The sequence below is a fragment of the Marmota marmota genome, unplaced genomic scaffold (genome assembly GCF_001458135.2).
Source record: "Marmota marmota marmota unplaced genomic scaffold, marMar, whole genome shotgun sequence".
Lineage (NCBI taxonomy): Eukaryota > Metazoa > Chordata > Mammalia > Rodentia > Sciuridae > Marmota > Marmota marmota.
In genome coordinates this window covers 1,223,858-1,236,638 of record NW_026000051.1, presented here as the reverse complement: position 1 = coordinate 1,236,638, position 12,781 = coordinate 1,223,858, and the positions used below count along the sequence as shown (strand labels likewise).

At 45.8% G+C, this 12,781-nt stretch overlaps 1 protein-coding gene across 8 annotated transcripts in view; it reads right to left on the bottom strand.

Annotated features, from left to right (window-relative positions):
* The window catches only part of Rapgef1 (Rap guanine nucleotide exchange factor 1), a 100,488-nt gene that overhangs the window by 50,170 nt on the left and 37,537 nt on the right, over positions 1 to 12,781 (bottom strand). For 6 of the 8 annotated variants that reach the window (XM_048812842.1, XM_048812843.1, XM_048812844.1 and 3 more), the window contains exons 2-5: positions 9,987 to 10,126; positions 9,436 to 9,549; positions 3,689 to 3,867; positions 1,158 to 1,314 (exon numbers count right to left, since the gene is read on the bottom strand). In XM_048812842.1, the coding sequence (XP_048668799.1) occupies positions 1,158 to 1,314; positions 3,689 to 3,867; positions 9,436 to 9,549; positions 9,987 to 10,126 (590 nt within the window). The remainder of the gene's footprint in view (positions 1 to 1,157; positions 1,315 to 3,688; positions 3,868 to 9,435; positions 9,550 to 9,986; positions 10,127 to 12,781) is intronic. The other 2 variants (XM_048812848.1, XM_048812849.1) reach the window with 1 other exon arrangement.

Here is a 12,781-nt window from a genome sequence, read left to right as displayed (position 1 = left end):
AGTGCTAATGCCAAGTGCTTAGCATGTGCCTGGCACCGTTCCACAAGCACTCCATATACTAACTCAATCCTATCTGCAACCCTATGACACGTGCTTTTACTATTTAAATTTTTTAAAAATTTGTTCTAATTAGTTATACATGACAATAGAATGCTTTTTTATACATCATACACAAATGGAGTATAACTTCTCATTCTTCTGGTTGGAAGTGATGTAGTTACACAGGTTGTATAATCATATATGCACATAGGGTACATGGTGCTACTATTACACCTATTTATGGACCAGTTAACCAAGGTATAGAGCAGCTAAGGAAACCACTCATGTGCACTGGCCAGTAAGTGGTGGCCTTGGTATGAAAGCTAGACAGGTCTCAAGGCCAGCTCTTGCCACCACAGGACGTGGTTTTGTGTAACAGCAGGCTTCCATGTTCCTACTGCCCACAGCTCCAGCCCTGGTCCAAAGGCCCTCACAGGAGTCCTGCTCTATATTTCCCTTACTTTCATCCACCAGGACTTACTCTCTCAAATTAGGGTTTATGCCCCAGAGCCTTTTGGCCTTTGCTTCCCACCTTAACTACAGAGTCATAATTTCCCATTATATTGCTCCTGACTTCCCTGGATGCTGAATCCTCAGACCACACCACAGATATCAAGTAAATACAGGTTCATTTCTTACTCATCTCATTCTTGCTTTTCTACCAAAAATCCCCAAATTTCCTAGAACATGAAAAGGAAAAGCTGATATACTGGGAGTTTTGTGAAAAGTCAAGGCAAAAACAATCTCCACATGTACAAATATGTAACAACACATCCCTCCATTATGAAAAACTACCATGCACCAATAAAAACATGTGGAAGAAGTCTCCACTGCACCATATTTCACGGGCAGCGTGCTCAGTCAGAGCCGTGATATGGCCTCTGAAGACCAAACACAAGATGCCTCTGGTAGCCTTCCAACAGTGTGGACAAGAACTCCACAGGCTTGCAAGAGTCACTTAGACCAGTCCTGAGAAAATTAAGCAGTCATCAGACTGAGTACCAGAGACTCTGGAAGACATTCATTTCCAGGCATTAAGTTTATGAACAAGCTCCTAACATCAAGCAGGCTGGCTGCTCCAAGCCCCAACCAGGACAGCCTGGAACCCGCCCTGGTACCTTTACTCCATCCAGAACAGCTTTGATGACTCCCTTCACAGTTGTCACCATCTCCTTGTCTTCTGAGTTCACGCCTTCCAGCATCACCTGGTCAGACCAACGGATGAGGTTGGCAAGACTTTGGTACACTCGGCTGTAGCAGGAGGAGAGGGCTGAGCTGGAGGAAGAGAGGGTTTTGAAAAAGAATATGAACAAATCTCAAGCATGACCAATGCCTGCAGATGTCCACGTGATGCAAGACCAATTTCTCAATGGTCAGGGAATGTTCCTTGTCTTGCTTTTTAAAAATCCACACCTCTAGTGAAGAAGCAGACCTCATTTGCCCTGTGCCTTTCTCTTTACAGCCAACCAAGATTTTGTGGGGCTCTTATGTTCTCATCTGTGTTATAATTTTTTTTTTTAAATTTCCAAACTATAACATGAAAATTCCACCAAAACAGTTAACAAAACTTTTCCAAACTTCACATCCCTCTACCCTTCTATGAAATTCTGATGACATCTTATATATCACCCATCTCCTCTGGACAGTCACACAAGCCAAGAGGTCTGTGGAATTTTGCTGGGCAGGACCCTTTAAAGGCAGAGCCATGAGCTCAGAAAGACCTGCAGTTTATTAGAATTTCTCCTATCCTGGCTCAATTTTACCAACCTCTTTGCACCATAACTGTGGCTGATAAGTCGGAGGAACGCACTAATGACTGTTCTGAGAAAACGATGAACCAACAAGCAAGGTGACCTGTGATGGTGGTGGGGATGTGTGACAGTGGTGACATGTATGTGTGTGTGTGTGTGTGTGTAATGCACCAGCTCTGACACCAAAACAGGCAAGAGGAGCTGAGGGGGTGCTGGGAGAAGCCCCAGTAAGCACAGAGCAGCAGCTGAGATACGTAAGTTACTCATCTTTCCCAGAGTTTTAAATAACCAAAGAAACGGAAAGATGGTTATCTTTCCATTTCAGACTTAATGCATTATAACAAAGGAAGAGCAAAATATAAAAGGGGACCTCTAGCAAAGCCTGCTGCCTTCCACCCTGTGGCTCCACCACAGCATGGCACAGCTGAGCTTCTAGGGATGATGAGGTAGTATGAGGACACTGGTGTTTAATACTTAATTTCCACCAGCATCAGTTGCTGAAGGTCCCCTGCAGGCACTGAAAGAGCTGGCAACACACTATAACAATTAGCTGCAGGATTTAGCTAAGGTGACTCTAGCAGGGATTTTCCCAGAGGCTGACTAGCACTGGAAGGTGGCAAGAGAGGTGATGCATCCTCTCTTGCCACCACCCTCTCCCCTGCCCACTGGCCTCAGGTCCTTTGCTACCCTTTGTCTCTTCACTTCCAGTCAACTGTGGCCTCTCCCAGGTCTGCGCAGTTCCTCCTCTGAGAAGTCTGGTCAGACTAACTCCAGCTCTCTCCAAACTCTCCCTTCTTCAAGTCCCAACAGAGCTTCTAACTTGATACCACAAATCAGCTCCTTTGTTACCTGAGGAGGATTTCCAACTAGGTCTTAACTCTTCCCTGGTAGGGACCATTACATGAAAACAGATATTTAAGGGCATTTAAAAGGGAGTCATCATGCATCTCACTACAGCCTAAGGTCAGACTCTCTCAAAGAACAGACCGAGCCCTCCTGGGAGCTGGGCAAGGATTAACCATGGGATTCATGGCACAGACAGCTAAGCCACACCACCCAGCAGCAAGGAGCGTCTAGCCTAAAGGTTATGATCTCTAGCGATCAGCAGAAATGCCCATGGGAAGCTCACGGCAGAGAGTTCCCTGAAAATAAAGACACTATTGACTTTATCTTCCACAAGAAGGGAACTGAATTTTGTTGTCAAGTTCTGAAAGTCATTCATAAAAGCTCAGCCTCCCGGGGGCCAATAACTACTGAGCCATCTGGAGAAACTGAAACAGAGATGCATTCACCTTGAACAGGTACCATGGATAAAAAACAAATAATGGGCCAGCCTTGGAAGAAAAAGTTCCTGCTAGGCTTTCATTTGAGATTACATTTAATATGGCCCTTCTTTTTATACTTAGCAATCAATATGGGGCCAACTGCCTGCTGACCTTTAAGAAGAAATGCACTCCAGCAGTATAAGCCCCTGAACTCAACAATGGCACCCAGCCCCCAGTCCCCCCCACCCAGTCCACAGGCTGCTTGGGAGGCCCTGGCCTGCCCGGCCCCAGACAAGGGTTCTCCTACTCTAGCCCTGAGGCTGGTTCTTCTCTCTTTCCTTGATCATTCAAGCAACTGAAGACTCTCAGGACTGAAGGTCCTAATAAAAGGTGGTTAAACGTGTAGGGTGACTGAGGGTACTTAGATAATGTCCCCTGGTTTGGCAGTAATCTGCCTTAGTGTCAAGGCCCCAGGAGGAGCAAGGATCTGTTGCCAGAACAGCCCAAGGACAGCTGGGAGAGAGGGGAAAGGATCCTTTTCCTATTCCTAGAAACCTGTGTTTCGAGGACCCCAAACCAAGATGCCTCTGCACCCTCACTGGTGACACAGCCAAGGACTTGGGAGCAACTCACCTGTGCTGGATACGAGGGTCAGTCTGCACCAGAGGTAAGACGGCCTCCAGCACCTTGCTGGCAGAGCCTGGGAGCATCTCCAGCACCTTCTTGTCTACAGCCATTTTGTCCACAATGGTCTTAAAGTAGCGCAAGGCACTGACGACTTCCTTCTCCTTCTCCTCCAGCCAGCTCAGGTTCTGAAAGGAAACATAAAGCATAAGCAGGAGGAGCGAGCTTTAAGGGAGCTGTTTGAAAAATAAATGAATAAAAGTTCCTGCAAACCAGCTTGAGACTGCTGAGAACAGAAAACATTCTGGCTGCAGAAACTAAGTCAGATTATTTTTCCGTGGCTTGTGATCAGCAGACGGAGGCCAGACCTGAAGGAAGAAGGGGTTTGGACTAAGAAAGATTGCTGAGAAATTTCTGAATTCTCTCCCCACACCTGAGGTCCCCAAACCATTCTCTTCCATGTCCTAAGCAACTACACTGAGAGCCACCTCTAATCTCAGGAAGTGCAGCATGTGCTGACTTGCTGCTATCTTGTAATAGCCCAGTCCCATGGCACACCTGTCCTATAAACCAACCTGGAGATCCCGGTTTTTCTTCCAAAGACCCAAGGGGTTTCAACCCATCTCCCACACTGTTCAACCTCCTCTCAACACAATGTCATGCTACCCCCACAGCACCTGGCAACCCAGGGCTGGAAGGGTGGGAAACTCTGGCATGAAAGCTGAGATTGCTGGAGAGATGGCAGCAGTTCAGCTGCTACTTGTGCAGTGGCTGCTGACAGCATCCAGGCCCTGTTCCTGAGGAAAGCTGCCTGTGAGGGCGCTACATGTTCCAGAACTCAAGCCAACCACACCATCCTTCTCCTTGGATGTGGCCACACCCCCTTCCGTTCCTTTCTTTCAACCTCCCCGTGGAATAGCTGTATATCGTCCAGACCCCAGCTGGCAGGTGGGGGAACTGAGTAAAGTACCCAAGGGGCAGGCCCACGAGTGGAAGAGGACTAGAGAATGCTAATAAAAACAACCTAGGGGGCTGGGGCTGGGTCTCAGTGGTACAGCGCTTGCCTAGCACCATGAGGCACTGGGTACAATCTTCAGCACCACATAAAAATAAATAATAAAGGTACTGTGTCCATCTACAACTAAAAAAATAAAAATTACATTAAAAAAAAAGCGCCTGAGGGCAAGAAGAAACTTCTAGAAGACACTGGTACAGACAGTAATTTATAAATATACAAGTACATGACACAATATTATAAAAATGATTTATGATTTTGAGCCCTAGTTCTTTTCTTCTAAAATGAGAGGGAATGTCCTTTTAAACTTTAAAAAGTTCAATAGAGGAATTATTTCATAGGACTCTCAAAGAAAAATCTGTAAGTGAATGGGATCAGTGAGTAAACAGGTTCTTCAGTCAGACTCCTCCCAAAGACCCAAGTGACTCCCCTCTGTGGGTTACCTCCCCAAGGTGTTCTTGAGACCAGGAAACACCTCCAGCACGGAGTGCCCTCTTCTCTGTGATTACTGGGCACCCGTCTCCCTCACCTTCTTTTCCCCTTTGACTCCTGACAGGTCTGTCTGCTCACTGTCTCCAGGCACTGGTCTTTCTACCTCTGGGCAAGCGCTCTCGGCTTCGCCATCACCTACCCACAGCCTGGAGGAGCCTGAGAAGCCAGTCCTCTCTGTGCTTGCAGACAGCAAACACGAACCAAAGCCATGGTTTGTCCCGCAAGAGGAGGACTAGGACAAACACTACCATCTTGGCACATCAGAAAATGCTGGAAGCCAGCAATGATGAAACTTGGTGAGGAACAGGACATATTTTTAGAAAATGTGTGTCACTGGGTATGTAAGGGAGAAAGACATTGGCAGGTACTTCAGAGCAGAAAAGAAATCTTCTCTGTCACTACAGAGAGGACTCATCAGCCATGTAAGAGCTGGCGGCCTGGGCTCTTAGGAAAGGGGAGTGACGCACTCTTTAGCCTCCAGCAAAGGTTGTTCCCAGAATCCATGGCTAAACCTAGAGCCTTCCCAGCCTTTTGGTGGTGGAGCAGAGTGTACAGTGACATACCTGCTCCCAGCACTAGCTGGACCTGGGGACTCATTAACTGTGACTTTGCTAATGTTGCCCAGCCTCATACTCTTGGTGTGGCGGATGCACCCACCTGCACACCCTTGCTGCCCTGAGGAAACAGTTGCTGCTCTTGGTCCCCACAAACCTGTCCTGGGAGGGCCCAGATCCAAGGCCCACCATAGCTCTTGGGAAGCCCTAGATTCTGGGCTCCCTGTCTACAAAGCAGGTAGGACATATCTGCCCTGTGTGACTGCAGAGACCAATGGGGGTGGGGGATGAATGAGGACATGGATAGAAATAATTTCTAGCACTTCCCAGACATAATACCAGCACCAGAGATTTTATATCTGCCAATAATAAAGCAAAGAAGCTGGACAAAGGATGCAAAAATCTAAAAAGGAAGAAAAAGGTCTGGATTATAGCCACCACTCACTGGGTACCACAGGCCATCTGCAGGGCAGGGTTTTCTGTGAACCATTTCATGAAGGCTACAACCACCCCACAGAGCAAACACTATTATTCCACAGGTGAGGAAGCGGGGCTTGGTGGGCAGTGGGGAGGTCAAACAACATGCCCACAGTCAGACACCAGTAGTGACAACTTGGCCTGTTTGATTCCAGAGCCTGGGGAGGCTGAGAGGGGAAAAAAGACTGATCAAGGGGCTGGGATTGTGGTTCTGCGGTAGAACACTTGTTTAGCACATGCAAGGCCCTGGGTTCAATCCTCAGCACCACACAAAAATAAATAAACAAAATAAAGGTATTGTGTCCAACTACTTCTAAAAAAATATTTAAAAAAAAGACTGATCAAAGTACCTTGGAATAAGTAAAGAAATGCATTAGCAATCCCTTGCTCCAAAACTCTCATTTCCTAAATGAAAAAACAAGGCCCAGATGGACAGAAACTGAAATTGCTTTCCTGCTGGGTGGAGGGTGGTGTCAACTGGACCCAAGGCTGTGCCTGGCTGCAGTGGGCTGCTAAGAAGGACAGCTGTGGAAGAGAAAGAGGAGGAAAACTGGCCTGTTCTTCACGCCCTCCCTCGACAGCAGAGCAGCAGTGATACCTAACCTGCATTCCACACCCTCATTCCACCTGCAGCCTTGATCTCTGCTTCCCAGAAACCCAGTCTCATTTCCAGCACTACAGGACAAGTAACTACACAAATCTGAGCTAAGCTGGGGCTGGGGGAAAGCAAGTTCAAATTAGCACTATGAAAAACCAGCACTGTGGAACTATTCACAGACAGCGCAACACTGCTTTTTTTTTTTTTTTTTGCTGGGCCAGTTATACAGCAAGCACAGAACAGTAGTGCCCACTGCCAGGCCCTTGGGTACCGACATCTCCCTGCTTATGTTTCTTATAGGATTGTGACAGCTGAGATGAAACCTCTGCAGAAGTCTACTCAAGAGTGCCAGGACCAGCATTGTCCAAATGGCCCCCAGGATGGAAAACTTATCCCTTCTGGACTATTTCTGGACATGGTAATTATGATCACACAGGACTGTCAACTTTGAATTGAGTATTTGGCTAAATTTTCTGTACTACTTTATAACGCTCCATAGCTTACTACTAAGCTTGTTAAAAGGTTGTAAAAAGAGTTTATAAATTTATCTACAGATATGAGACAATTAATGTATCTAAATGAAATGAGTCTGAGAAGACAACAGAATATAGTGGAAAACAGGCTTTGATTAAGAAAAGCTGGGCCAATATCGACACTATCCATACCCTGGGGATAATAAAAGCCTTTCCCACATGATTACAGTGAGGAGAACGTGAAACAGCATGTGCCAAGCCACTCAGGACAGGGCTGGGGCAAAGGGAAGCCTCTGTAGGTGCCCAAACTGAATCTGTACAACCCCCTAACTGGGAGAGCAGGCACACAGCCAGGATAGGGGAGAGTGGGTGTGCACTACATTCTCCAAGTGGCAAGGGAAACAATGAATGGCAGACAAGCTAGCAGAGAGTCTCTGCAGCGGTCTCTGATAGGTGGCAGACCCCTGCAGCTGTCGTTCTGCCTGCAGAGCTGCCCCACTAAACAGCAGGTCTGCCCTCGTTCATTGCAGGCAGGTGGATCAGGCCAATAGTTGTCCTCGAGGAAGGTCACACCTGCAGTCTGGCACTACCAATGTGGTTCCATGCTTTGTATGTGTACTGTGGGAGGTCTAGCAGCCCCTACCACCCCCCCAGTGAGGTGCCCAGTAGTGCCTGCTTCACCCTCCTGTGCTGACAACTAGAAATGAATGTCCCTAGATACTGCCAAACATCCCCAGGGGTTTGGAGGAGCCACACTATGTGAGGGGTGCTTCCATATCACATTTTCCTCCATGACCTCTCCTGGGATAAAGAATAAAGAGGGAAAATTCAAGGATCGAAAGGCTGAAATTTGCTGAGTTCAGCGCAGGGCAAAGCTGTTGGTAAACCATTTTGCTTTGCTCTGCTCTGCCTGGACTAGCATCAGGTGGCAGCTCACTCTCCTTGGAGGTCAACACAAAACTTGTCTCCGAGAGCAGCTACGCAGATCGCAACAAAACTAGCTCAAGCACAGTCCAAGCCATGCCCTCCCACTCCGGAATTCAGATCTCTGGCATGGGCAAGACTGCCCTTGTGTCACAGGCTCCTGTAGTTAACACATTGGGCAGAAAAAAATATTATCCACCAAAAGACTTTTGAATTTAAAGACCTTATTTTCTCTATTCCTAACTAGGCTTTTAAGATATTTTGCTGGCCAACAGGAAAACCAAAAGTAGATGAATCACAAAATTTAAGAATTTTATGCTTAAACAATGGGATGATATTTGTCAATTGTGCTTAATTGGTGGCTGTGACAATAGTTCCATGATAGGTTCCCTCTGAATAATCACTAAAGGATTAAGGATCAATTTGTCTATGAAATTTGCTTTTATTTTACATGATTAATTTTATTTTTTAAGCATAGTAATACATCAGGATCAATATTTAGGTGTGTGAGACATTTAAAAAAAAAAAACAAACACTCTGTCTTCCTTTCTTAAAAAAAGAAATGTAGTATCAGATAAGCCAGGCTCTGACAGAGGATGGCCTGTGCCCAAATCTTGCTGGGTGACTGGCTAAATGCTTCTTATCTCTACAGACCCAGTTTCCTTTACGGCAAAACAGATTTTTTACCTGTTAGGACCACTGTGAAGATTAAAGAAGAAAACATGTGTCAAGCAGTGAGCATGGGCCAGGAAAAGGACCCTGCACTGTTGGCAGCAAAGTCCTGGCCCCAGAGCACTGGGCCCTTCCCCCCAACCCCAGCCTTGCGGATGGCTAGGACAGTGTCCAGGTTTCTTGAGCTTTCCAGCCTCCCTGCTCAACGACTCACCTCATCTCAGCAATTGAAGGAAAGTACAGCTGCTTTCGAGAGGAAAGGCTCACCCACCCATCCCTGAACCTGCTGGGCCCAAGCAGCACACCCATGCCAACCCTGGAGAGGACCCCAAACTTCTGTGGGGTATTGAATTCTCTCCACAAACCAAGAGAGCTTGAATAAACATTCCCTTTATCCAAGGCCCTGTGAATTCTTCTGCACACTTCAGCCCAGTTGTCACCCAGTCAGAAACAATGATACTGTAATAGAGGTTTTCGTATCCCCAAACCATGGGCCAGGATTCTGCAGTAGAAGGCAAGGCAAAACCAATTGTTCTTAACGTCACACTGACCTTCTGCCTCTGAGACCTGGAAGCCACAGCACTGGTGGACATAAATTCTACTGCCTGCTGCTCCAGATCCAAGGGGATAGGGTAGCCCTCTGGTAGAAATCTGTCTCTTGCCTCCTGGAAGAGAGGAAACCTGGATTCCTACAGAGCTTAAAATGGCCGTGGCAGGCTGAAAGGGGGCTGGTGAAAAGCAACAGTGGCTCAACATCCTGGCTGGCTGGCCCTGCTGAGGTTACCTGAGGACATCTCTGGTTGGGTCCCAGTGATTTGCATGTTTCAGAGCCCTAAAGCTGAATGATGGGCATTCTGGACATTACAAACTTCCCGTGTGTGACTGTGCCCAGGACAATGTGAGGACCTCGGGCAGGAGGCAGCATCTGGGGTGTGAGCAGTGTTCAAGGAAGACACAGCTCAGAAGGGAAGACTGTCCTAGCCAACTAGCTGACTGACATGGTACTGTCTAAAGGAGACCCAGGGAGCACACCTACAAAGAGCGTAACTCCGACTGCGGGCTGTAGGGGAGGGCAGCACTGACACCTGGAGAGGCAGCTTACTTTGTTCACAGGCTTCTCCGGAATCTTCACAGACACCTCGGCAGGCTTTCCCTTCTTTGATGGTGTTCTCTTGATTTTGGGCGAGTGGAATTTGTCCATCAGCTTCATGGTGAAGGAGGAGAGATGAGAGCGCTGGGAGTCTGAGAACACAGAGGGACTGACCGTTAGAGGGTGGAGGCCAGGAGTCTGTGTCTGCTGAGCTGCTGGGGAAAGAGCAGTGTCCACACTGCACTCTCTCTCTGACCAGGGATTCAAAGGAAAGGAAATATGCACCCACTGAATCATCTCTGGGCTGAGGTAGTTCAGAGGCAGAGCACTAGCCCAGTATGAGGAAGGCCCTGGGTTCCATTGTCAGTACCACAAAAAAGAAAACAAAAATCTCTGCTCTATTCACATTTCAACTTTTGCAATTTCCATCTAGGTTAGGTTGTTCAGATTTGGGGACACCAAAAGCAGTCAAAATGGGTATGGAGAAAGGACTTACAAATATGTCTAAGTGTCCTTTTCAGTCTGTTTCATGATCTAAACCATGTCCAAGGGAACTAGCTAGGAAAAAGGAACACAGGCAGAATCACAAGCGCAGGGTGTAAGAACTAGCAGGGAGGGCCTTCCAAGACAACTCTTCATCCTTTGGTGTGGGGAACTGCCTCAATCCACAAGGGCCAGCCCCAGATCTGATAGTGGAGACTGAACTAGAAACAAGGTACTCAAACCCTTCTGGGCCATGGCAAAAGGCTGGATGATCTCCCCCATCTAAGATCCAGATGAGACTAGGATGTCTGCTTTCACCATTCTAACCTGACATTGCACTGCAGAGTATTGCAGGAAATTAGGCAGGAAAAGAATATAAATGGCATCTAGATTGGAAGGGGACATGCAAAACTGTTTGTAGACGACATGACTGTGTGTATGGAAGCCCTCAAGCAATCCCCTAGAAAACTGTACTGAGCTGTGGGGGCAGCACAGCGGTAGAGTACTTGCCTAGCATGTCTGAGGCCCTGGGTCCATCCCAGCACTGTGAACAAACAAAACAACTATTACTACCCATAAACCCAGTAAAGTCACAGGATACAAGATCAATACACAAAAGCCAAAACTGTATTTATTTACAAGAGTGATGAACATTCCAAAATGAAAATTTAAAAGCTCGCATTTATATCATCATCAAATATCAGTTGATGATATTATAATAATATTTATATTCATAAATATATTTATAATATATAAATATAATAATGTATTCATTATTTTATAATTTATTTATATCATTATGAATAATATAATATTTATGAACATAAATAACATCTTATAATATTTCATCTATATTATCTTCAAAAAGAATAAAATACTCAGGCATAGATTTAACCAAATAAATGCAAGACTTATACACTGAAAACTATAAAATATTGCTGAAAGAAAAACCAATGACAATCTAAGTGAATGGAAGGGTGTCTTCTTCCGTGGATCCAGGCTCACTGTTGTCAGGAGGTTAATACTCCCTGAATGACAGCTTATGGGCCCTATGAGAACCCCAGCTGGCTCTTCTGTAGGAATTGAAATGCTCATCCTAAAACCAGTATGGAAATATAAACAATCCAGAATAGTCAAAGCAGTCCTGGAGAAGAACCAAGCTAGAAGACTCACACTTCTCAATTTTAAAATTGTTAGAAAGCCATGCTAATGAAGACAATATGGAATCAATGAAGACAGATATGTGGATCAATGGACTAGAACTGAGGATCCAGAAAGAAACTTGCACGAAGCCAACTAACTGCTTTTCAACCAGGAAGCCAAGACCACTCGGTAGGGGAAAGAACAGTCTCTTCAACAAATGGTGCTGGGATGATGGAATGTCACATGCCAAAGACGAATCTGGACCCCTGCATAACACCATTTGTAAAAATGAGCAAGTGAATGAATGCAAGGCCTAACCCAAGACTTGGAACCATAAAACTCTTAGAAGAAAACATTGGAGTTTCTGTGACCTTTTATTTGACCATGTATTCTTAGACACAATGCCAAAAGCACAAGCAACAAAAGTAAAAACAGATAAGTGGACTTCAATAAAATCGAAAACTTATTGTTGCAATGGTCCCATCAAGAGAGTGGGACGATGACCTGCAGGATGGGAGAAAATATCTGCAAATCATACATCTGATAAGGGATTGTATACAGAAACAGGAAGAACTGGGAATATAGCTCAGTGGTAGAACGTTTGCCTGGCATGCATGAAGCCCTGCATTTAATTCCCAGCAAAGCAAAGAAAAAAGAGCAGAGGCTGGCGGCTTGGAGGTAGAGCACTTGCCCAGCACATGCAAGACACTGGGTTTGATCCTCAGCATCACATAAAATCAATAAATAAAATAAAGGTATTGTGTCTATCTACAATAAAATATTCTTTAAAAAAGAAGAGAGAGAGAGAGAGAGAGAGAGAGAGAGAGAGAGAAATTGAAAGAATTCTTACAACCCAACAATAGAGAGATAACCCATAAAATGAACAAAGAACTTGAAATGGGCATTTTTCCAAAGAAGATGCACAACTGGGCAATGAGCACATGGGAAGATGGTCAACACCACAGTTCCTTAGGGAATTGTAAATTGTAAAACCACAGTAAGTTACCACCTCACACCAGGTATAATAAAAAAGACAAAGACAATGCCAAGCATTGGTGAGGACTGGAGAAACTGGTAGCCCCAGACATTGTTGGTGGGTGTGTAAGATGGTGCAGCTGCTTTGGGGTCACCTGAAAGCTCCTCACATAATACCCAGCAATTCTTTTTTTTTTTTTTTTTTG